The sequence below is a fragment of the Anopheles marshallii genome, chromosome 3 (genome assembly GCF_943734725.1).
Source record: "Anopheles marshallii chromosome 3, idAnoMarsDA_429_01, whole genome shotgun sequence".
NCBI lineage: Eukaryota > Metazoa > Arthropoda > Insecta > Diptera > Culicidae > Anopheles > Anopheles marshallii.
Genome location: NC_071327.1, coordinates 34,571,742 through 34,598,364, shown reverse-complemented (window position 1 = coordinate 34,598,364; position 26,623 = coordinate 34,571,742). Strand labels below are relative to the sequence as shown.

General features: G+C 45.6%; 3 protein-coding genes across 3 annotated transcripts in view; 2 read left to right on the top strand and 1 right to left on the bottom strand.

The window, feature by feature from the left end:
- The window catches only part of LOC128716017 (angiotensin-converting enzyme), a 60,801-nt gene that overhangs the window by 28,580 nt on the left and 5,598 nt on the right, over positions 1 to 26,623 (bottom strand). The gene's annotated exons all lie outside the window — the stretch shown is intronic.
- On the top strand, positions 8,730 to 10,494 carry LOC128716023 (skin secretory protein xP2-like). Its single transcript, XM_053810947.1, has 2 exons — positions 8,730 to 8,741; positions 9,439 to 10,494. The coding sequence occupies exons 1-2, from the start codon at positions 8,730 to 8,732 to the stop codon at positions 10,492 to 10,494; spliced, it is 1,068 nt and encodes a 355-aa protein (XP_053666922.1).
- On the top strand, positions 23,478 to 25,535 carry LOC128716022 (skin secretory protein xP2-like). Its single transcript, XM_053810945.1, has 2 exons — positions 23,478 to 23,489; positions 24,468 to 25,535. Exons 1-2 carry the CDS (start codon positions 23,478 to 23,480, stop codon positions 25,533 to 25,535), a joined length of 1,080 nt encoding a protein of 359 aa, XP_053666920.1.

Here is a 26,623-nt window from a genome sequence, read left to right as displayed (position 1 = left end):
AATTATGGAGGGATGATGAGCCAACGGAGAGGAGAAGAAATCACAACCACACAAAACAACAACCTTTAATTGGATTAATAGACAATATGTGTAAAATGTGCATGAAATTAGCTCACGCAGGCTGGCCTGTATGGCACAACATAGTAAAAACAGCACGAGTCAGTGAATCACATAAACTAATGACGACCGAACTCAAACACACAGTGGCAAAACTGTGGCAATCGGGCCCAGTACCGTAGAGAAGCCACAAACGGGTCGCCTTTTATGTGGTGGCACCAAAACACCACAAAACAGCTGCCGAATGCTCCCATTTCATGTCGGCAATGTACCGTCCATATGCATGATGTGTACATCTGCTTTGTCGGTACCCCTGGCATGGAATGTGTGGGAAAGGGAGTAGGGAGTACGGTTTCGCATAAAATCTGCCTGCTCACCTGTAAGGTCGCCACAATGTACTTTTCCCTTGTACGGAAAAGGTTTTCACCCGCAAGCAACTCACATCTGGAGCGACTTCTTGCATGGATGCGATTGTTTGTGAGAGTTGGTTTGCGTTTTTTTTCACCTACGCACACGTTCTGCATTCCGATGGATGCAACCGAAACAGTCGGCAGCATTCGAGTGAAACTGTACCACTATTTTCAACCCCTTGCCTCAATGGTTTACTCTCTGCAAAGGGAACGATTGAAAAATCGCATCTGGTAACATGGACACACACTGACGAGATGTTACGATTTTGTAGCACTGATGCTGCTACCCATTACCGTTCTTCATGAAAACAGGTGCAGAAAGGAATGTGCACGGCCAATGGGGAGGAGGGGGGGAAAATAACTTAAAGAGTAGCTGACTTAAAAACAAAAGTGAAGTAATAGGAGCACCCGAGCGGCAATGGGATTGGCTGGCTGGCTCCCGCAGGGTACGCACGCACGACGGACGTGGATGGGGGAACTCGGCAAACGAGAGCGAAAGTTATGTTGCGTCGTTACCCGTTGCAGCCGTGTTACCGCGTGTGTCGCGTACGTGCAACGACGCCGTCAACGTCATCGATCGGTTTGGCGGTTGCCTAATTGAGAGTGCCGAGAGTGCCAAGGTTAGCGGACGCGGCTTTGGTTGGATGGATCCAATTGGGCGCTACTAATGTGTCGCAGTGGATCGAATGTCAGGTGCTTTCGCGTAGATGGAGGCGTGCTGTTTGACCGATTGATCGTTTCTTTGTCTCCACTCTGTTGTTGTTTTTTTTGTGTGGAGTACAAATATGGTTTGTTTTTGATTTGGACCAATATCTTCATGTGTAATGAATTAATTAACCATAAGAGCCAATTTAACATGTTCTAATGTCTAATTTACTCTTTCACTGAACAATCGGAAAAATAGAATCTTGAAATCGAGAATGTTTTCCCATATACTTTTACATGCTCTGCTAATATATATATATAACTAGTCCCAAAATATAACTAGTCCCTCATATAAGTGTAGCCATTCAACACAATAATTAATGGGAGTACTTCAAGAAAGGAGTTTGAAACACTGCGTACAATGGATGATCATACAAACCAATCGTTGAAACTTGCGCATCAGATCTTGTCTGACCACGAGAAAGCATTACCTTAATTGGTAGGTGTAAAAACATAATTCTTAACCCCAAACTATCAACCTGAAACGCCATTCCATGACGACGATTATTGTCGCGCACGCATTTCCTCACTATACAAACAACCTTACCGCCGAGTCAAGTGCATTGCAGCAATTAAACTTAAAATCGTTTTTTTCATTTAAACGATGTCACGTCGACCTCATCGAAACCGCGTCAACCCTCGCACTATCCTTTCGCTTGTGATCGAGTTGTACCCCGTTCCCGTTTTTCCAAACCCCTCGACGGTCCGTCTCCCGACATGAGTTAAGTAATTGAAAATGCAGATTTTATGCAGTCGCGAATCCTTGAGTTGCATCGCAAAAAGAGAGGAAAGCGAGAGATTGACAGTTAGAGAGCGAGCGGGGTGAAAAGAAAAATGGAGTACTGTTGCTTTCATCTCGCGATTCACAACCGGACACAAGATGGTGGTAAGCAAATAAATGATCCCCAGCGTGTAGCGTTTGAATTGGCAACACCAAACGTTACGAAAGTTCGCATCTCGACCGGGTTCTGGGTTTGATTAAAAAGAAAATCATCCATTCATTCAATGGTGCACGATTTGCCAACTAAGATCGGACCAGCAGCAAGAAGGTCAACGATGTAGTTTGTTTTCATCTCGACAACACTTCTATTCATCCAGCGTCATAGAAAAATGTGCTGCTGCGTGTGTTCGGATCTAGCAATAGGAAAGAGAATGCGATTCGATTTATGTAATGAAAGGCCTCTTGTCAGTCCACCCTGATGTGTATCGCATTGTCCAACGCGGTCGTTTGGTGCATTTTTCTCGACCCCCTACCGAATGGACGACGACAACGAAGACGCCGGCGTTAAACAGTTACCAAAGGGGTGGGTTGTACCCGGGTCCTAATAAATATGTTTTACAGATCAACATTAGGTGGGAAACAAATGTTAAATAAGCTATAAAACGAATCGTTTTAAGCGGTGCACTATAATTAAGCCGGGGTGATAGTGAAGAAAGGCAAACTGAGCTAGATGGGTTTGCCTCTTTAACATGAAGTTAAAAGGCAATAGTTTTCTGTGAGAAATGTACCAGCATAATATTCAATAAGTCGTTTAGACTAGTTTTCGACAGCAAAAATGCATTTCCTGTAATTCAAAAGGGCGGTGGCAAATTTGTTCGATCGATTGATGTCAACCTTCACGGTGTACTGTTGCTGTCACGAACGACAATGACTCTATCCGCCCCGAGTTAAACCTTTTTAATGCCCATTGCATCTAAAATTCATAATGCTCGCTGCAGACCGTAGAACAAGCTCTACTGTATTACTTCATCAGTAGCCTTACAGGCACAAAAAATTAAATCAACATGTAACAGAAAACTACTTCCTTATGTCAGCGCAGCAGCGAATTGCTCTTTTCGTGTCTTCTGCCGACGGATGTGGTTGATGGATAGTACACCGAGATTAGGTATACTTTGGGGTAGGTTTTTACGAACCACTGAGACGATGGCCATGAAAACGTTCTCAGCGAACCATGAAGAGATTCCAACCGTTAACTATTGCTTTGTTTGCTTCGACGTTCTATCAGGCCAGTCTCTGAGTGAGTAAATATTAAATGACAATAAGCTATTAACACCCTACGAGAGTTCTTTTCCGTACGGGAAATTTGGAATTCTTGTAGTTTCATGTATAAAAAAACTGCTTTCCATAGACATGGTTAGTAAGTAAATCATTTTAATCGAACCATGCCTCTTTCACAAATAATCGTTCAATACTGCTCAACCGAATCCACTAGATGATGAACACAACGTCTCAATTAGTAATCATGACACAATTTTCACTCACCCTCTAACCACATCGTTTGTTTGCTTCGCTTTTTTTTCTTCGTCAACGTCCCTTATGTCTTCCTCTTGCCCTTCCGTCATCGTTGAGGAAATCTGGGCCGATGTGAAAGGAAAAGTAAACTCCCAATGCGCATTGGATTAATTTAATCCACCACCGTTGAGGGCTTCCCTTAAGGAGCGTACCTCTTCAACCGGAATGCATGCCGCGCACTGCGGTAGCAGTTGCAACGATGCAAATGCACCGCGCTCGCCTCCGTCCCGCATATTGCACACATTCGCGCCAGCCAAAGGACGTCCCTGCCTCGGGTAATTAGTTCGACTTTACCGTGACCGTCATCGTGAAGGAAGGCGTACGGAATGGCTGATGGTGAGGAAAAAATGTTGCACCTGCTGATGCACGGACAACAACAACGAGTCCGTTCGTCGCAAAAGCGCGATTATGTCATCCCGTACCGGTAAAGCTTCAATCCTTTGAAACTGGTTGGCCGCCTGTTTGAGCGGGACAGAAAGATGGCACCCTTGATTAGCTGACGGTCGGTGAAGGCGAACAGCGCATCGGCTGTGTGGTGAGAGTGAAATGGTTGGAAAAATGGTTGGAAAATCAATGAAATTAACACGGTTCAACCGCGCTCGAAAAACCTGAAACAACTGAAGAAACACAGCAAAGGCCGTGCGCGCGATTGGTGCTGATGGCGATGACGATAGGAAGAATGATTGATGGGGTGCGCACGCTCGGGAGTTTATTTATTTATTTATTTAGTTTTTCCTTCATTTTACGCCTGCCCAGCGGTTTTCCACGCGATGCCTTTAGACGTGGCTTTTCCTTCGTCATCGAAACGTGCCATGCCACATTCGCCACATCGCGCCGGTGAGTGTAAAAAAAAAAACATTTCCACTAGAAATTAAACCACGGGTGGGCGGAATCAATTTGAAGATGTTTGCCTAATTTATGCAACACTGCTAGAGTTGGCTTATATTTTGTTTGTTTTTCGACGATCAACTACAGCGAGCAGCATTAGTAATAAAAAAACACTATCTTTACATTCGGTTCCATAACGAAAAAACAGACCTGCAGCTTCTAAAGGTGTAATAAGCACCTGAAATATGGAGACAAAGTCCTTGCAAACCATATTACCGACCCGTCGTAATAATATCGACATGCTCGCCACCTTGACACATGCCATTTTTTAGCCCAAGTAACAATCTTAACTACGCTGACCCACTTGGACCGGTGGGTTCGTGCTAGAGCGATCGATTGAATCTTCCATCACCATCCCCGAAAGCATCCGTGATGCGATCGTCACGATCGCATTTGGTGGCAAATGGATCAGTGGCATCAGGACAAGAAAAAAATTACACAAGTACCCTTCCGTTCAGATTCCATGACGATCGCAAAACTCCGATCGACATCTACCGAAGCGAGCACCAAGCCGGGATGGGACACTTGTGTGCACTTGCGAGCGTACGGAGTCCAATTCCTCGGTGACAGCAAGCGAAAGTGCGAGCCATAAAGTGTACTGCAACAAGTGCCATTGCACGACCAATTCTCCTATTTACCCGTGGCCTTGATGAATCATTCGACAAGCCCCGACGGACGGCTTTTAGGGTTCGATATTATTTTCCTTTATTTATATTACGCACCTCACCGGTTCGGTACCTTTATCGGTAGCTGATAATTGAATTGAATTTTATTGAAATGCTCTATACACGTTACTGTAGAAAGCTGAGGCACACGGTCGGGGTAATGCCACACCAGCTCGCGGTGACCAATCGTAAAAGTGGACCCGACCGGACCGCCGATACTTTCTTATCGTTTTGGGGCGCTCGGGACAAAAAAAAACTCCTCAATTACGCGAACTCGGAAGAAAATCGGCTCCGATTACCTGATCCATCGTTTGGTTCGCGGTTCGTCGCTTCTGTGGCTGCGCAAGTCGAGTGATATACGCTGGGCAGCGGGTCGCCTCCAACCAGCTCGCATGCGGGTGACGCTGTTGAGGAAATTGTACGCACACAGCAACCGTATTCGTAACGAAGTGTCCATTGCCCGGAATGGGTGAAACGTACGGGGAATGTTGTTGTTTTTCCTCGCACGGTTGTTTTTTTTTCTCTACCGTCCAAGCTTTTGGTGGTTATGCGGGCTCCGGGTAGTACCCATATGGCACTTCACACGCGATGTTCGCTGCACGCTGACCGGTAGAGTGGTGGAATTTGTACGCGCCGTTTCGTGTGGTGCCGTTTTTCCTTGGTGGAGAGAATTTTCCCACCATGTGCTGTGTACAGCACCCCTTCTCGGGTGTGGTGCGTTGTAGCTGTGGTGACGATACCGATTCCGGGTTTGGTGGTGCTGGTCATCCACGCTAGCGTAACCCCGGTTATTACAATTGACCGTACGGACATCGGCAATGGGACGCGACGTAAATTTACCAATTATGTACCACTTACTAGACTTTTTTTGTTTGTTTCGTGGATAGATTTCCGGTTACGACCCATACTAAACTGGGCTGTTCAGATGAGAAACAAGTGTGGATAAAGTAAACCGTACTGGAGCTTCACATAAATCTAGATCACTGAATAAATAACTCTGCTTTGTAGACCAGAGCATTACATTGTAGCTACAGAATATATTCTTATTCTCTACCTGTGATACACCGTTCTATGTCGTGCCCCTGAAACACATTCTCAGATTTACTTCCTCTTCCGCTTGCTGAGACAATGGTGCGGAGATATTAAAGCCACCGGTGGGTGGAATTAATTCACCGCTTTATGTCTAGACTGTAGCGTCTTTTGGTGTTACATTTTCAACCAAACCAAATTGAGCAACAGAAGGGCCCTAAAACTGGAACCAGATTATGCATTGAACGGTTTCATTTGTTTCTTTTTTTATGGTTTTAATTTAACCATTTTCACACACTAAAATATTTCTTGTTGGTGGTTTAAATTTTGGTTTTCGGGCTTAACAGCGTATTGTTGGTACCGAGTGATGCAATAGATCATTGCGGTTAAGCCTATTACTAAGACGCTCTGCTCATCCCATCCTGATGCAGCTGCCATATGGAATACGATCATAGGTTCCGTGCTAAACGGCCATGACACCATACTTACGAATTGGTATCTCCATTGGAATGATTATTGTGCATTTTAAAATTTGCGCAACAAAATAAGAAATTTAATAATGCCCACATGTTAACTCAATTACCGGACCGATTAAATCTCACCTAAACAATTATTAACCACAGCTCGCACCAACAATAATCGTGCGTCTTGCAATAAGCCAAAGTAAGCCAAACATTTTATTTTCTATTTTCGAAGTCGTTTCGGATGATGACCAAATCTAAAGCTTCTCCTTGTAGCTCACATCCAAACTCTCGAAGGTCACTGCGCGTTTTCTTCTTGAAGCCAGTAGGCTTTCAGTACCTTCACGGCAGCCGAAAAAAACGGATTCCGAGCTTGGCATTAATGTGCAAACCAGCAAACAAGGGATATGTCGCAACTACCATCTCGTAGTCCGTTTCTAACCGCTTTGACCATTCCCGTTCAGCTAGACAATTTCTGTGTTTTTGCCCACACGTTTGTTGAGCATTTTCGTGCTCCACCATGTCAAGCGTACCTTCTGCGCGTCCTCCATCTCGTTACGGTCCACGCAGGATTATGCTCCTCCGCGCCGCCCGCTTCCACCCCGAAGGGGGCATCCACATGCAGCGAAGGAAAAAGAGAGCTAACGGATGGCGCCTTGTGACCTTGCGGCTGGGTGGTGATCTGATGCTTTGCAGCACGATCACGATGGTGTCGCGCATTGATGGCGCTTTTCCTAACGCACACACCGTACGCTGGAAGTACGGCCGAAGTGACACGAAAACACGATGCTTTAAGCAGGACGTGATTTCTAATTTTCCAAACACCTCCATCGATTCCGCCCATATGAGGACCGACTATAATGCAAGCAGACAAACAAAAAAACAACACCTTCTGATGGAAATGCGAACGAAAGTCATGCTTGTCGGCGAGACGTCCAATTGAGCGAAATTGGCAACGCACTATCTTAAAACACGGTCAAACATCTGCGGTTAGCTAATGAGTGCCAGATTATCGGCGCTGCGTAACATTAACGCGATGTTTCGTGCACTTGTACCGACATGTCAGTGTCGGGAATCGTCACAGCGGTTACGCTCATGGCTACGTGATGGTCGTTTATCATGCCGCACCGGATTGCAGCATGGCGGTACAGTTTTGGGCCAAGCGGGGACACGTTTGTCAAGGATTTTTAATTAGCCTTTTCAGATGGTACGAAGTAATAAGTTTGGTCATGAATTGAGGATAAACAAGGGAAGCGTTAAAGTATAATTCAATTTCAGTTCTTTGACAACTGGACACGTGAGAAACGCTTGACCAAATATCTGCCCTCAATCCTTTTTTGAAAGGAAGTTATGTTGCCTGTAAGCTTTATTGCTTACAATATCGTTACAGTGGTGATATTTCTTGACTTATTGAATAAAAAATAACGTTTTAAAAGGTTTACCAAGCATGTCCATTTGTAAACAACGAATTCTAGTAATGTTTCAAATTCATTCGTTTTTACGATGTGCAGACCATGAAGCACACTTCCGCTATTTACAACCATCCGTCCCAAGGAATCTCTGCCCCGTGCGTGCACAAAAAGTTTTGCAAAACTAGCATTGGAACAAATTTTGCAACATGAGAACCAAAGAACGACAACAATCTTCCTCGCATAATGCATCCGACCTTCGAATGATTTCCGAAAAAGCGCATCACCCAACCAAACAGTTCAACGAACGTTCACAAAAACTAGGGAAGTACACTGAAGCGTACCGGGGCATTCTACCATCGGGTGGATACAACAATCTGAAAGCTCCACACGCATATGTTTAGGGGTGGCTAAGGCTTCCAAAATAGGACTACTATGCACCACTCACCACTCACGAAGTGCCCTACCACACTGAGTAACCGGTGCACTAGGGCACACGAATAGCTGTAAGGTCTCTTGCAACTTGCCACTCGTAACACTTTGGCCCACCTTGGGGAGTTACTCGAATACTCCCTCGAAGGAGGGGGATACCGGGGTCCGACCGAGCGAATCGCGAGTAGCCACCACGGTGATCGGGGCTGCTGGAGGGGACCGGTGCGACCGAGTGCGAGTGTGAGAGAGTGAAAAGTGTATCATAAAGTGGCTTTTGTATAAAAGACGTTTGCGACCCACCGACATCATCCAGTATCTTTTTGGACTCTGGTATTCCAGTATCCACCGTACAGTGAAGTACAGTTTGTAAGCGTATCACAATGAAGTCTCTGGTACGTGAAGATGAGTTGGCTTTCCTCAGGTTACAGTGGTTTCATCCTTCCAAGCAATAAAACGGACGAACGGATTGTGTGCGTAGTGATCGTGCTGTTTTCGGTGATGAGAACATTGGACATGCGAACATTAAGTGAAATTCCGTTTTGTTAAAATTCGCTCTATCCAGCGACGGATGTGTTTGAAGTTCATCATCAGGCATGATAACTACCGTGTGGGTCGTGTACCAGAAACTTCGCCCACAAATTGTGCGCTGGAAGTTATGCGTTCATTTGCATGCAAACTGCAAAACTGGACGATTGGCACGAGTTCCGCGACTGGACTTGGTGAAACGTGTTTTTGTCTCCTTCGAGGAGGTGCAACAACTCCTGCGCTTGTTGGTTACGTTAGGTTGACCATCACTTTCGTACCCTCCCCGTAGTGGCGTAGTTCATTTTGTTCGTGTGCAAGTGAAAACGAGTCCACCTCTGAGAAAACGTGGGGATCGGTGGCTTGATCACTTCCGCCTCGTTAATCGATGGGAAGTTAATGGAAATGATAACGGGCGGATGGAAATTGATTCCGACGTACGATCCGATCCGTTCAGAACCATTTAGGCTACTGCGGGAAACCACTTTCGATGATATCTCACTGTCCTCTAAATAAATTTCACTACACACATAACGTGTAATGCATGCAATCGTTTCCATTTCTCAGGTGTTGTTGGGTTTGACCACCCTACTGGTCTTGAGTTCAGCGGCCGAACAGAAGCAGCAGGCGGCGGCCGAAGAAGCGAAACCAGCGGAGCAGGGTGAAAAGCGCCATGACAAGCGTGGTCTATTCGAGCACGACTTTGGCGGACATGACTTCAGTGGACATCATTTCGAATCGTACGGTCATGGACACCACCATGTAGATTTCCACCCACATCACGAGAAAACGCTGACCGTCGTCAAGAAGGTCCCGGTCCCATACCCAGTGGAAAAGCACATCCCAGTGCCAGTGGAGAAACACATCCCCGTCCCGGTGAAGGTTGGAGTGCCGAAGCCTTACCCAGTGTACAAGACCGTCCACTACCCAGTCAAGGAGATCGTCAAGGTGCCCGTGCACGTTCCGGCTCCGTACCCGGTGGAGAAGAAGGTCCCATACCCAGTCCATGTACCGTACGATCGTCCCGTCCCGGTGAAGGTGTACGTGCCCGCTCCTTACCCAGTGGAGAAGAAGGTCCCAGTCCCGGTGAAGGTCCATGTCCCGGCTCCTTACCCAGTGGAGAAGAAGATCCATGTCCCGGTCAAGGTTCCGGTCCATGTTGAGAAGCCGTACCCGGTTGAGAAGATCGTCCACTACCCGGTCCATGTTCCAGTCGATCGCCCAGTGCCGGTCCATGTCGAGAAGCCAGTGCCAGTCCCGGTGGAGAAGCCAGTGCCGTATGAGGTCATCAAGAAGGTCCCATACCCAGTGCATGTCCCGTACGATCGTCCCGTTCCGGTGCATGTCGAGAAGCCAGTGCCAGTCCCGGTGAAGGTCCCAGTCCCACAGCCCTACCCAGTGTACAAGCACATCCCGTACCCAGTGGAGAAGCACGTCCCATACCCCGTGAAGGTCCCGGTCGAGCGTCCGGTGCCCTACACCGTGGAGAAGCACGTCCCTTATGAGGTCGAGAAGCCAGTGCCGTACCCGGTCAAGGTCCCGGTCCATGTCCCAGTGCACCATCATCACGAGGAGTACCACCACGATCATGTTGAGCTTGACCTGCACCATCACCATCACTAGAGATAAACGTATTAGCATTGTGATAACCATAGGAATACCTTTTCCCCTCCTTCCTTTACGACAAGAAATCTTCCCCCCACGACGAGTCCCATTATCTCCGGTTGACACCCGTTATGTAATAGCTAAGTGAATCACCAGAACCAACGCCCACAATTCACACCACAACGTCACACACAGAAGACACACGTTAGGAGCATAACGACAAACAAAACAACCGAGCAATAGTTTTACTCACTCGATGAGTGGTATCGATCGTCGATTTCAGCTCGATTGATAAGCATAATGTTAGTGGTTAGCGATACGCAATATCGCATGCGCAAAACTTTACAAGCAGCATGCGGCCTAGACACGGCCCCAGGGGCGTGATACGCCGGCCAAGAGAGAAAGCTGATGAAACATTTCATAATTTCTTCTTCGTAAATTTTAAATGCGGAAACTGCAAAAACCAGAGCAAAACGCGGTCAAAACGAAACGAACCTGCAATCGAAACCACGACCGTTTGCGTTTTGGCTCCCAGATTGTTAGGATTATTGCCCGAAAGAGTGAAGAGAGTGTGGAACTATGGTCGAAAAGACTTAACTGATATGAAACCACGATGAATGCGGAAAAAATACGAAAGAAAAATTGAATTACAAAAAAAGGAGAAAATAAAATCATTGTTGAAACCAAATAATCCCTCGCGTGTGTATTGTTATTTTAATTTTTTGTAGACAAAATTATGCTAATCTTTGAAATAAGGGTGTGTCTGTATGTGTGTGTTGCTTTTCATTATTGCTGTTGTGAGACAAGGGCCGGTGAGATAATATTGTGTTAAAGAAATGTCTTCTACGCTACGTAAGCTTCGCTAAAGCAAGCTGAGATACAAATTTGTCCATTTACATACAGGCTAGCATCAGTGAGCAAAAATAGACACCATCACAACATCCATTAAGCAAAAATGTTATAAATGCCTAACATCTCCCAACATACCGCAATTTCCTGCCAGCATACTCGGCTAGCATCCTTGCACTCGCGATTGTTTCACCATTTAGCTCCACTTAAATGTATGATCGACAGATTGCATGCATGATCCAGCGGTTGAAGAAATGTTGAGCAATCCTAACCCACAGACCTTGCACCATCAACCGCAAACCAACGGAAGGCACACGAGCGCATGCAGAAAACATACGTTCTCGTACGATGTTTTTCGATCCAGTTTCCTTCGATCTCCGCCAACGATCGCAATTAAGCGTCACTAGCTGGGTTGCGCTAGCATTTCCTTTCCGTTCGCCATATGCGCACTAGAACCGTGCTCGATCAGCACACGATGTCGTAACACATTCCCTACACAACCGTCTCCGGTTCACTGCGGTGGCCAGGTGCCTTTCGGAGGTCCGGCTGACTTCGGCCCAAGCATGTGTGCTTTGTCTCACGATTCTAGCGAACTGTTGAAATATGGCTTCCTGGCGGTCGAGGCAGGCTCACCGCACGATTTACACGGCGTCGGCCAAAGCGGCGTGACACATCGCAGAACGCCAAGAAGCCTTCGACTTGCTCCCGCGTGCTTCCCACAGCCCTGGAGCGGACGACGATCGATTCCTTTCGATTTCATCCGAAAGGGAAAACAATGTCTATTCTTACCCATTTAACCCACCAGCAACAGTGCGCGCTCGCAGGGTAACATCGAAGAACTTCAATGTTCCAGTTTAAGACGGCAATCGTTCGAAAGGCTATGGGATTAGAACGTGACCGTATCGTTGCTGGACAATCTTTAAATGAAGCGATTGAAAGAAAAAAGGTATAAAATGAAGTAGCAATGTTGCCTTGATGAGAAACTGGTTCATCTTGTTCTGAATGTTGCCATACATTAGATGCATGATGAGGATCAATTAAAACTTCAAAGAAGTAGGTACTCGACACCTTACTGAGCATTGGTCGCAATTACCATGTCTCCAAAGCAAAATAAATCAACAACACATTTTAGGCATTTTCTAATGGTCGTTATTGTCACTAGAGTGACTTTACTATAATAGAGCTCTAAAATCAACTTGAAAATATTAAGAATCTTCAAATTTTGGAAAATTTGATTGATATATCCCTTATTTGATTACTTAATTACTAATTTTATCTAGTTGAAAAACAGATTAAATTAAACTTTATAACTTTTATGAAGAAATCAATGAGTCAACATTGCTTACTATAACTGTCTTTGTTCCACACGTGATCAAATTCAAATCATGTGCTGAAATATCATGTGCTGAAATATTTCAACGAAACGCGGTTTAAAATATTTCAAAATCATAACTTCATTTTGCATACTTTTAGGCTGAGTAACGTCATTCGCGTTTAGTACAATGTACAGTGTCGCGCATATCGCCAGCCTTTCAATTAGTTACGTACAGCAACAAAACAAAAACAACATAATTAATTTTAACTGATGCCTTCTTATACTCAGGTAAAATTTGATAGAGCTATTGAATTTTTAATTTCATCTTTATCTTGCCATTAAAAGACACTAGCAAACTAATTTAAAACATAATTAAGCAACATTCGATCGAAGATTAAATTAAAACAAATGTTTGTGCTACACTTATGTTCAATTCCTCTATTTATACACCATTTTATTCGTGTTTCTAAGAAAAAAGTAGACATGCATATCAGTGTTGAGCAGAATTCCCAATCTCACGCTCTCCGTCACAACACCAGCCCCAGTGCTGCATGCGATCATATTTACTTATGAACGCTCGATCGGTAATTGCATAATTTATGAACACTGCCGCAAGATTGTATGCGCTGAAGAGCCTTAGGTGTGCTGGATTATATGGGTACCGGGGGAGCCGATTGATTGATGCGAGTTATTTAGAGGATTGGTGTCATTATTACGGATACCGCATTACCTTGAAGCCGACAGGACGCGTACAGTTTAGAGGAAAGCGATGTTTCTTTGCGGACCTTTTTGATCGATTACTCTCAATCGATCCGATCTGCATAGGAAAAAGGGCTAAGGGTTTAAGCGGGATTGTTGGGACTTGTCTGTAGAAGAGTACAAGAGTGTTTTTGTTTCTGCTGTTACTGTCTCACCGTTTCATACTCACAATATGAATAATACCATGATTGGATGCAAAAACTTCACTCGAACCACGAACCACGGGATGAAAGTGAATGAACGGGAGAAAGATCACGATGGCGAGCATTAACGCGCGCACACATGCAGCCCGTGCAGTGGGGCAGAGTGGTTTGTTCGTGGTTGTAATAATAGTTGCATTCGCACACACAACACAACAAAAAACCGGGGCACCATCGGCCATCACACCACACCACCCATGCTCACCATCGCTGACCGAAACGATCGCACAATTCGCATTCGGGGTGGTTTGGCGGATGATATAATCGAACATTTAGAAGAGCACATAATTGTCCGTATCTCGCAGCAAGGTATGCCAGCCGGAGTCTCGCAGATTGGGCGTCACTAATCGATGCGAGGCCGGCGCGCAGTGTTTGCACCCAGAAAAGGATTACGAACTGTGCGGGCTTTGCAAGTACACCGAACGGGAGCCGTTCGGCCCAAAAACGGACGGCCTGCTACTAGTTCACATTTTCACCTGGTTTCTGTTTCACGCCAGATCGTTCTGTGCGAATCGAGGTCGATCTGTGCGGATAGGATTCCCGGTGAGAAGTAATCGATGGTATGGCGCTACTGCACCTTGCTCGGTGCATTGTGTGGATGTGTGTCGCAATATGCGGCGTGTGCAGCGAGAAAGAAAATGGAACGAATCGAGAACGGCTACGGTTGTAAAATTTCCTTTTCACCATTAAGAATCTTGTTTGGCGATTTGGCTCTCGCTTGCTCCCATGCTGCAACAAACGGCATCCGACGGTTTCAATCGGGTGGGCTTTATGGGCTAGATTTGCGAAGCGGCCAACAAATGGCCACCCGGGACGGGTTCGCAGTTCGCGAATCGTTAGATAATTTTGTGTATGATCTCCGGGCTGCCGGTGTCTGCCTTATGTAATGTTGCTCCTGCACGAACGTACGCAAGTACAGACCCGGCGTGTATGCATACTCGGGCGTTTGATGCACACTCGAGCGTAAATGACGTGCGGCGAGTGGTTCGTGAGAGCAAAAAAAAAGGATACTGCATGGATGCGTGAGAAAAGGCATACAATGTCACTCTACCGATGGCGGGAATAGGATTGTGAAACAATCGTGGACTCGTTCATTAATTGGATTGGAGAAAAAAAATTAGTTCTGTTTGAATAATTTCGTTCACAACTTTATACCAATTGCTCAAAAAAGAGTAATAAACAAATTAAAATTGTTTAGAAATATTCATACAGTCGGGTCAGTTCATACAGTTCATACAAGTAATCTTATTTCCAAGAATAAAAAAAAATAAAGAGGCTGATGTAAAAAATGTTCGACAAAAGTTACACACCTTACAATATATTTGATGTTGCATAAGTTAATATATATATATTTTTTATACAGTTTTTGTCAGGTTTAAAGTTACCGAATGTAACAAATAGCCACTTACGAAAACTCGCATTTTCGATATGAATAGTCCTCGCAAAATGAATGTAAATTTTAATACAAATTTTTCAAATATTTTAAAATGACCCTTGTCATTTAAATATCGGCATTTCTTTGCGAAACTTATTGTAAATAATATTGTTCTATGAAGTATTGACTCCAACCTCCGAACACAAGTGGCATTATAGCTATGTTACCAGCTGTAGAACGTATCCAAAAAGAGCTATAGGTTGTCGAGATAATTGTCCGATAAAACTGCAAAACATATGATGCAATGACGCTCGGCTTTATCCATACGGCCACATATTGCGTTGATAAGCAGCATAGCAGGAAATTCGAAAATGTGCGAAAATACCCTACCCATCCATCATTACGTGCATCCGACTGCGCGCCATTCGCATTTCGTTCGATCATGCATCGTGGCCTCATTTCTACCGACGAAAGGCGAGCGATGTCTTCGATCGAAATTCAATACATTTCGCTGCTAGCTAGCTGGTGCCTGTTACTACTAACGACCGAAATGCCACCTAACGTTGTCTTATTTTCCCATAAACATTCACCCACCGGCTATTGATGTGACCGACAAGATCCGACGCTTTTCTTCGGGAGAATTGAAAAATTTTCTGCCTCATAAAGAGTTTTCCCTGACCGTTTGTCTATAAAGCGACTAATTAATTCGATCTTTCGAGGGAATTTCACCAAAGTTTGATTGAAAGAGAGAAAAAAAAGTAATAGCCATCGATTTCCTGTCAGTTTTGCACCATCCTCGTTACGCACAAGCGGCCAAAATAATATTGCACCATTGGGGAATGTTTCGATGTTCGCTTTTCTTACGATTTCGACGTTCGGTTTAATTTATTACACCGTTGCAGCACCTGCGATAAAAAAATGGGTGGTCGAAACAGTGCTCAACCGAGGGCTAGACCAGACCATTTTACGTACCATAAAGTCAGCCACTAAATCGAAAATCGGTCTACTACAAGCTCCCCACGCAAGTGACGCTATCCGTCAGGCGGAGCATCTTTTTCGATGTGTCCGTTCAAGGTGTACAGAAAGAAAACGAAGTTACACCGTCGGTGTAGCCGTGAAGCAGGAAAACTAATAAATTTAATTGACTTGCGTTGCGTGGCAAGGTGCTTACATCAGGTACGAAAAGTGCTTCGACAATTTGTGCGATACAATCGTACAGACTGTTCGTGGCGATATCAAATAAGAAAAGAAAGACCAGTAAAAACACATTAAGCTCGAAAAATGCACTCATCGGAGGCGAAAGGTTTCTTTTCACATTTGTTGGCAAGGGTTGTCCAAGCAGAAGCCAAAAGGCCGAACGAAGAAGAGTCACTAATTCATGCGAACAATCAATGCTGTCCGTGGTGTGCCGATTAATCTTGAAGCATCCAACGGCAGCAGCAAATCGCTCAACCGTAGCAAGTGAAATTTTTGAACGACCTCGCTCAAGGAGAGACTTCTGACTGACCTATAATCTACCGGTTAGCGTTTCGAGGATATACAATTTATTTTTCGCGCTTTACCATCGATTAGATACAGAAATAGCTTATATTTCGCAATACTTTAAAATAGACTTACACAAATAATTTGATTTGCAATGAAATCTGCTACAACGCCATGATGAAAAGGTTTAAATATTATCTTCTTCCACGTCTTAATGCTACGCAGAACAGTATGTATTTACTCAGATGCCTCCACCATCTCAGCTGGGGCAAAAGGAGTTTTTTTTGGTCTCCCTCCAATCGTGTTGGTCATTGTTTTATGTAATGATAGAGGTAGAAATTCGGTCGCTCTATGACGGTATGGACGGAAAATGAAACTAAGCGGAAACCACATTACCCAATCATCGGCATACGCACGTGTGCTTCGATTTAAAAAATATGAAATGCATCAGCAGCAGGGACACTGGTCGTAAACAAAAGTGCTACATTTCGCTCATTGATCATATGTCCGCTCAAGGTTGGTTGTAGAATGAAGGACATTCGGTCATAGGAAATGTCGGTGTTGTATTGAAACAAAGAAAAACAAATCAACCAACATCGGCTAAGATGAGTTTTTCAAACGAACAAAAGCATTCGATGAGTTCGATTCGAAGGAATTAAATGTTTAGCGGAGTGGACATCACACCACGCAAACCCGCCGACTGCTCTATTCTATCTGATGTAGTTGCAAAACTGTTCGCCTCCCAAAACGCTGTCAATCATCGATCGCCACGCCACGATGCTACAAACCACTAATCCCGCTTGTTTACGTAAGCCCTAATAATAGTAAACAGTGGCCCCAGCCTCCAGCCCAATGTCCAAACGAAAGACTTCAACGAGCGCAACACATCCCTAAAGCGACGAACCCGCCCCGAATTCATCACCGTGTGCCAAACCAATGGTTCCATTTCATGCCATTGCTCCAAATACCGATCGACCCAGTTTTTGTTTTCTATCTCATCAGCAAGCCCTCCGAACGCTCCCATTTCGGCGGGGAGCAAGGTGCCGAACTTTGCCGTAAACTTTGCAAACCTCTCGCGGCTCTCAGCGCGACGTCTATCATGGGGCGGTTTGTTTTATGCTTTAGACAACCCACCAGCGCACAACGCCATGTCTCCGCTGACCGTTTCAAATTCACCTTCCACTGGGGGCGGACGAGTGGGTGCCTGAGGGCTTAACAGCATCTCCCACAGTTAAACCGATGCCCATGCGACATGGCTTCAGTTTCACGGGCTTGACCGGGGACGATCGGTTGCGTCCCGGTCCCTTCCGGTCCTACATCGTGTGACATGATTCGGCGTGAGGATAATAAGTTGAAGGGATTGCGATGCCAAAGGGCAAAACATAACGAACAAACAAATGCTACAAAACTGCAGCAAAAAAAAACTTTCAAGAGTAGAACTAATAAATTTATTTACGGCTAAACATTTCAAGACACAGACAGAGAGACTCCTCCTTCCAAGCTTAGATTATGGAGTTGCATGGCGCACATGCGTTTTTTTTTTGCTCTTATAACGACCTACCATGAAAAGTGAAAGCATAGCAGGTCAACGCCATTTGGCCAAGTTACCTAGTGTCCGGCTTGGTAGTACGCGTGCCCTGCCACTTTGGCGCATGTTCATTATGACTTCATGAGGTGGTTCACTCTTCACATTCCTTCGCTAGCACCATGGCCCAACAGAGGTTGACCTACGGGCCGGCGCTAGCATAATGTGTGCCATCGTGCTGTTTAATTTTTTGCATTATTTTCTCCTCCGTTGGCCCATCAGCCTCGAAAACCCGCAATGATCTTCATGACCGATCCGAACGAGAGATGAAGAGAGCAACAGCGAGCAGCAACAAAATAATGCAAGAAGTAAATACACGCGTGCGCGAACGCTACTACCACGATTGCGACCGCGTGGCTACATGCTGCGTGCCCTCCAGGACGGATGGGAAAGGTAAAACCATTAGGCACAGAGAGTTTCTGGCCAGTAGGGAGGAAGGTAGGGTTGTAAAAGAAGAGGAAAAATGTAGAAGCAAAAACGCAATAACAGCAAAAACTACAGCGTATTGACGAAGGGGAAAAAAAGAAACGAAAAGGAAAAACGCCACGGCATTGTTGCATAATAAAAATCTATCATCAAGACCGTATAACCTATATCTTGCTAATTAATCGTACAGGGAGACGGTGCGAGAGCGAGAGCGAGTGAACAAGAACAAGAGAAGATAGATACAGTCACAGACGGAAGAAAACTTGTATGCCCGATGTGTGCAATCAGGTAAATTGGTAAATTTATGCTGCTGCACAAATAAGCAAACGGACGCAGCGAACACTCCGAGCTTCATTAGACCGACCACAATGCGCATCTTTTGGCAGGTAAATTGTCCAATTTTATCTCCCCATTAGGTCCGCTTCACACCTTCAATTGTTGGGGATGATATGGGAAAGGGTTACTAGTGCAGCTATTGTTCTGCAATGCAGTGGGCTGTGCCTTCGGTTTTAATTCCGCACTTTAGCTGTCATCATATGCAGCTAATTGGTGGAAGATTTTGATGCTGATTTGACACCCATTCGTACGGTTTGCATTATGTTGGCATCTTGGGGTGTGCAAACCTAAACTCACAATCCGTCCGTTACAAATGGTTACGCATGTTCGTGTTCTTGCTTGGTTGATTGTAATCATTGATGACTACATGGACAAGAAATAGTAATTACACCAACGGTCGGTGGTACTGTTAGGTACGCTGAAAAGTTACTTTCATGGTAGATATAAAATCGGAGGCTCTAAAAAGGACGTCTTTGTTTATAAAAAATGTTATTAATTTATAAAGACATTTGTCCAAGACATCTTACGTCCTGTTTAAGAATTCCGGTAATTTCATAAGAAATTATATGCAATCAACTAATGTAGGAACAAACTAATGAAGTCAATAGATTTGTGTGCATATTGGACTTGGACTTTCAAGAAAAATAAAAAAAATATATCGAATTTATTAGATAGCATCTGTATACCTCATGGTAAAGTCAGCCAATCAAGTAAATTTTATGATATTTGATGATGCTGAAATTCTTTAGTTGAAGACATGAACCCTATTACCATTTAATTACCCATTAAAGGCGTAAAATATTCCATGCTTCTCTTTCAAAAATTCATTTATTCTTCGATTTTAAATAACTGGCCGTATAATAAAGATTTTCACATAAAGCAGCCAATAAAGCACAGCTCTATTGCATCAAATTTTTATGAAAGTATAAGAAATCTGTGCATTGATTCTTTGCATTCAGAAATTCCTAAGTTGTATCAGATAAATTAAAGTATCACGTTATTAAATAAGTAATCGTATTAGGAACAAAATTAATCTGATATTTTAACTACAAATTCGAGATAAAACATAACAGACACACCATCACTAATTCTAATTACTTTTTAATTACTAATTACTTTTAATAAAGTACTTTCAATATGTTACAGACTCTACTACAATCTCGTCTAAAACCCCACAAAACGTTCTTAAAAACCTACAGCAGTAGCAAAGAAAAGGCGACTACCTCACTGCAACCAATCTAAAAGATTGCATTCATTTGTGTTCAACCAAGGTACATGTTAAATCTGACCACAATCTACCCTACCGTTGCGTCCAGATGAAGGCCTTTCGAAGTGGCGAGTAGTTTTCCTCCCTACGCCAGCCATCCAGCAGCGAACACACAATAGTAATTATGATGATTTATGTGACACCTCCGTGTGATGGGCAGCTGGAGTAGTGGAAACAGCTTGCCAGTCATGTTTGGTGCGAGTCTTGTGCACTTATGAGCTTGGTGCAACATGAATGTATCCCCCCATCGGGAGCATCGGTGAGGTAATCGAATCAATTAAACATTTATTCTGCTCGGCACGTCACGCCGAGAGTGTGCCGGTCGGTTGTTGTACCCACAGGCAGCGAACTGTAACACTCAAAAAATTTATACTTTTGAAGCTTAGATATGTATTATGAGATGAAGATGTCTATCAACATCCAAGGAGTCCTGGTTTCTATACGGATACAACTTCACGTGATCTGTGTGTGTGTGTTGTATCACATCGATGGTTAACATCGTGGAGCGCGATAATGTTACCAACCGATTCGGATGGCGAATTACGTGACGATGCTTATGGTAAATCGCACATAAACCTCTACAGTCAGGTATTACCGATCGGCACACACAACACACGTGTGTTCACCTCGAAATTGCGCACCCAGTGCAGTCAAAATCAATTACGCTCTTGCTCCTTATACATTAGCAATAATGTTAGTTTTGCGAACTAGATCATTACTAAACTTCCGCGGGATTTAGCCATCCCGTGTACTAGCATGAGGTCCGGTTCGTTGACACGCGCTGGGTGGATAAACCAAACTAACGGCCAGCCAACGCAAAAGCTACGCACACACAACAGTGGCGGAAAAATTGTTGCCAGTTTGCCAATTTTTGCGATTTTTTTTTTCGTCATCTTCCTTTCCACCAAAGTGAATCCACCACTACCTTCGAGCTGTTTCCTATGTACTTACGATCGTAGCCTTTCTTGTTGTTGTTTCAGCCACCTTATGTACCGAAGGCACGATCGACAAATCGATTGCATACTGGCAGGCTTTCGGTCGCATCAGCACCGCGTGCGGTACGGGAATTGCGCTTTTCCTCTTCATTGTTATACCTTTTGCTGGTCCTCCATTTCCACAGCGATAGAGAGAAAGAAAGAGAGAAGTTACATTTACTTCGCCCTTGCTTTGATGTTCAAGCACGCCGTAAAAACCGACATTTTGCGTTAGATTTCCCACTATCTACCCCGTTTTCTTTTAGCCTCGCGTCACATCGCGTACGATTGCTTCTGCTTTTTTGTTTCTATTTCGCCACGAGCTGGACACATTTTTCCCCATTTAATTTATATATTTCAACAACGGCATAACTACATTCACATTTACTTCGTTCTTTTCCGGTGTTCTTTTTTCCCAACATCTAATTGCTGGTTCGCTAAGCATTGCTCGTTTCTGGTAGCTGACAAAACTTTACGCGCAGCTCGAAATTAGTCCCAATATGAGTGATTTTCATCAAACTGTGTATAGCGCCTATGTGCCGGAGACGATCTCGATCGAAAGCTAAGATTGCATTAAACGCACTGCTACGCTTTTTTTGGGTGGGGAGGGTCGTATGTATGGGTAGCAAGCGGTTTTTCCTAACCGGCGGATTGGTTTCGGAAGGCCGTTGGCTCATCACTTAGGAAAGCAATAGAATTCATAATCCGGATGCGCTCGTCCGAAGCAAACTCAAAATCTCACCGCAGGCAGAAAAAAAGATGACGAAAAGAAAGAAAACTGCTTGACGCAACCATTAAATGTAATCAATGCCCGGTGCCGGAAAATGAGAATTTTCCCCCTCAAATGGAAGATTTTGATTAAAGCCCACAAAATGAAATGCATTGCAAACCTGCTTTTAATTGGCTAAACATCGTTTCATCCAGTTTTATGGCGCTTTTCTCATCGTACTTGATTTGCTTAATGCTTTGCTTTGTGTAAATGATTTATTTCGTGTTTTCCATCGAATTTATTTTGTTTAAGGGTCCTGTAAAGAATATTGAATGATTGAGAAGGTGTTTTTTCTTTGTTTCTCCCTCTTATCGATCGTCTAATAGGTCCTAATTACTAATTATGTGCGGCCAAATCATTGCCGATTAATTATACCGGTAGATCACAGCGAATTTGCCTCCATCAGCCCTACAGGCAGGAAGACACTTGCATATGGTTCGATTCACCTAGCGGAGTGCAACACAGCAACCACACACCATTACACCTTTCATCTGTTACACCTGTAAGAAACTGCACAGTGCCGTCACAATGGGCCCGGCCCCGGGAGCCTTACGCGACCGCTCTATTGGATCGGAAAACTTTATGCATACAGCATGGTTACGACTGTGCTGCATTTTGTGGGTAGTTACGACGGTACGTTGCACAGTTTTACGTATGTTTTTCTTTCTTCTTTTTTTGCTACCAACCTTTCGTAGATTCAACCCCCGGTGGTCAGCCACGGATCATATGTTTCTGGCTTCTTTCTCGAAGGCTCCAAGGCTTTTGCTTTCCTGCACCGTGCACCGCTCCACACTTTGCCACCCCGCCGTCGCCTTACGGGGTGGTTGAGATCATCAAATTTTACACCCCATGACCGAACGCGGGGGCGAAAGATTGGAGGGGAGGATGGCGGGAGGAGGGGGTGCGGAATCTGCCTTCGTTGGGCTGCGTTAGTAATGCTGTCGTAGAATCAGCACACTGCCCCAAACCGAAAAGTACAACCCTCTCCTTGTCCCTTCGTTTCGGCCTTTCTTTTGCAACCCAATAGCTCACCCGAATACAATCCACGGGTAGAAGCGAAAAGCGAAACCGAAGCGAAACGAGATGGCCAAACGAAAAGAAACAACATCAAAAAACACACAGCCTACGATTGCCCGAGGAAAGGAAGTCGTCACCAGGTGCCGGGTGCGCTTCGGGTGCGCTTATTGCCCCGGCCGTACGGTACGGACGGGCAAAGAAAATGGCCATGGGTAATGGGGTGGAAATGGCGCTACGGAAAAAGGGGGCCAAACGCGTGTGGGGACGAAAGCGATCGCGAGCGAGCGAGTGAGAGGACGACACGAGGATGGTATGAAAATGGCGTTATTCACTCTCTTTCTATCGGCGTCCGGATCGGGGTGTATAATCCACCCTGATGTTTTCCCTTCCCCTTCGCTAGACGGGCTCGGGAAGCGTAACGCTGGCCGGGCCTCCCTCCGAACGAAGGCGAAGGCTCCGAACGATCGGCACCAAAACCGTACCACGAAAACCACGGTGGAGCGAGACGAACGGACGATGGTGATGCGCTGGCGATCGGAGTGGTGCCGGAGGAGAAACCTGTCTGTATAAAAACCATCGGCAGCGTCAAACTCACCATCAGTTGTCTACTTGCTTGTTTTACAGAACACATTTCGCTCGGATTAAATATGAAATTGTTGGTAAGCAAACAATCGGTTGGTGTTGTTGTTTTTGGGGGGTGAAGTTTCGTGAAGCCAAACAGTTCACTGAGTGTGAGAGGCATGGACTTGTGACGGTGTGCCAAAAGTGCACTAAGTGTGATCCAAAGAATCAGAACGAATATGAGCATTATCGTGACAACGTGATCCAAAGTGTTCCAACAGTGAAGTTGCAAGAGTGCCTCTGAAATTATCATCTCCCGGGAATGTGGCTATCTCCATCGACTAGTTCTATAGAGTCAGAGCGCACTGGTGCTCGTACCTTAGCTCTTGTTCACATTCCCAACAGGAAGGAAAATCATTGCGCACGCTCGAGTAGCTTTGAAGTACAAGATTAAATCTCCGACTAAAAACAAAGAAACAGATCTTCTTCAACCGCACCAGGTTTGAAGGCTTCGCAGTGTGCTTTTGCTTCCAAAAACTTTCGAAACGAAATGGACGAGAGCACCAAAATTGGCGCCCGCGTTTCCCTTTCACGCTTCCGTGCTTCGTTCGGTTGCAAACCAAAAGCAACTTTCGTTTCATTTGGAACGGAAACATTCCTTTCCATTTAATTAACTGGTTAGCCTCTCACTCTTTCTCAACCTTTTCCCGCTCCGGTTGGTACTTGTGTTCAGCTTCTTGGAGTACGCACATCATTGCCTTGGCAATTGCAATTGTGGCACGATCGCGTAAACATTACCCATTTCGACAAGGTCGTTGAGCTTCCGGGGGATTTTGGAAGAGTATGTACCTGAACGATGTTCATTAGCGAATGAATCTATTCGTGGAGTCGAATTAAAAATAATTTATAGCCGCAGTTTAAACCTCAGCCTTCAGGGTATCGATTGTCTTGAGGAGATCATTAGCAGAAATGTTGGGATCGTTGAGAATTCCAGCAATCATTCGCACTCACATCTCGTCTACCATCCGACAGGATATTAAAAATTCTCTATCCTTCTAACCCCTTTTCTCCTGTAGGGCGTTGTCTGCCTACTTGCCCTGGTGCTTTTCGCATCGGCCGAAGATGAAAAGAAACCAGTGGCGGAGGCCAAAGTAGATGACAACAAGGCAGCCGAAACTCAGGCGCTCGATGACAAGAAACAGGACAAGCGTGGACTGCACGGCTGGACCGGTAGCTTCGGTGGCTTCGATGAACACCATGAGGTGCCACACTTTGAAACCCACGAGGAAAAGACTCTGACCGTCGTCAAGAAGGTCCCGGTCCCATACCCAGTGGAGAAGCACATCCCAGTGCCAGTTGAGAAACACATCCCCGTCCCGGTGAAGGTTGGAGTGCCGAAGCCTTACCCAGTGTACAAGACCGTCCACTACCCAGTCAAGGAGATCGTCAAGGTGCCCGTGCACGTTCCGGCTCCGTACCCGGTGGAGAAGAAGGTCCCATACCCAGTCCATGTACCGTACGATCGTCCCGTCCCGGTGAAGGTGTACGTGCCCGCTCCTTACCCAGTGGAGAAGAAGGTCCCAGTCCCGGTGAAGGTCCATGTCCCGGCTCCTTACCCAGTGGAGAAGAAGATCCATGTCCCGGTCAAGGTTCCGGTCCATGTTGAGAAGCCGTACCCGGTTGAGAAGATCGTCCACTACCCGGTCCATGTTCCAGTCGATCGCCCAGTGCCGGTCCATGTCGAGAAGCCAGTGCCAGTCCCGGTGGAGAAGCCAGTGCCGTATGAGGTCATCAAGAAGGTCCCATACCCAGTGCATGTCCCATACGATCGTCCAGTGCCGGTGCACGTCGAGAAGCCAGTACCAGTCCCGGTGAAGGTCCCAGTCCCACAGCCCTACCCGGTTGAGAAGCACATTCCGGTCCCGGTCGAGAAGCACGTCCCATACCCCGTGAAGGTCCCGGTCGAGCGTCCGGTTCCGGTCGAGATTGAGAAGCACGTCCCTTATGAGGTCGAGAAGCCAGTCCCGTACCCGGTCAAGGTTCCGGTCCATGTGCCGGTGCACCACCACGAGGAGGAACACCACCACGAGGAGATCCACTCCGAGGGTCTGAGCGAACATCACGACTTCGGTTCTCATCACTAAGCCAAGAAGAGCTCCCATCATTTCATTATTTATATCGCAAAACTTGTGATCTTAGTTGCTAGCATACCCAACAGCGCTCCAACCATCCAACCAACACCCCCTTCGTTCATCTGCCGTCATCTGCCGTAAGATCGATACAACTGACAACAAGCTCAAGATTCATCACCGTACTCGCTCGGTAAAGAAAAAAGAATGGAGAAAAAAGCAGCCAACGCTCTGTAAAGTAATGTCGAAAAACTGATCAAACCCGAACAACTACGAAACAACACCCGGATGAATGATGTATGGCGGGCGGGAGGCGCGGCGAAAGCAGGAAAGCCCAATTCTCTGGTGCGTTTCAGCGCAATCGGGGTCAGCTTGTCACCTCGATTTGGCGGGAAACCAGCGTCACTACCGTCCGGTTGACCCACCAGAGTACACACGTTTGCCACGCTTAAGCCACGCCAAACCTCACCATCTCCAGCATATCGGAGCGTTCTATCCACAAGAAGAAAACTAAATGCGGGAGAAATAGGCATAGTGTTTTAGTCTGGCCCAAAATGGATCCCCCCAAAGAAACTCACCTCCGGAAAGCGACCACCTTAGCCACCGTGGTCCCAACATTCACGTTCCTACCATCTGCTCGGCGGGCCCGCAACCAAGGGTGGTCGGTTTCCGGTGGGTGGGTTCCCACCTTTGGACAGAGAAAACCTTGCTGCACTCCCCCCTCCCCCTACCCAGTTTCCTGGCGTCTTCCAGGTAAGCAAATCTCTCTTACTAAAGACGAATGTTGCGGAAGCGGAAAACAAGCAGCAATAATACCAGCAACTCCTCATGCATAGATGCACACCTTCATCTCGTCCATCGCATGCGTTCTTGGCGTGTGTGAGACAGATGGTGGTGTGAAACGCAACATTGTTTTCTTGTTATATAGATTTTTAAAAATAATACGCGAACAAAACACACATCGGTTCCGCGCAGTCAAGAAGACCGGACTAAACAAAAACGCTACCAAAATGCAAATGTAGGTATAGTGCGCAGAAACCGGATAGGGGAGAACGACAAGTCGCATTAAGGGGCTTGGGGCCGTGGAAAGTTGTGCGCCCGGT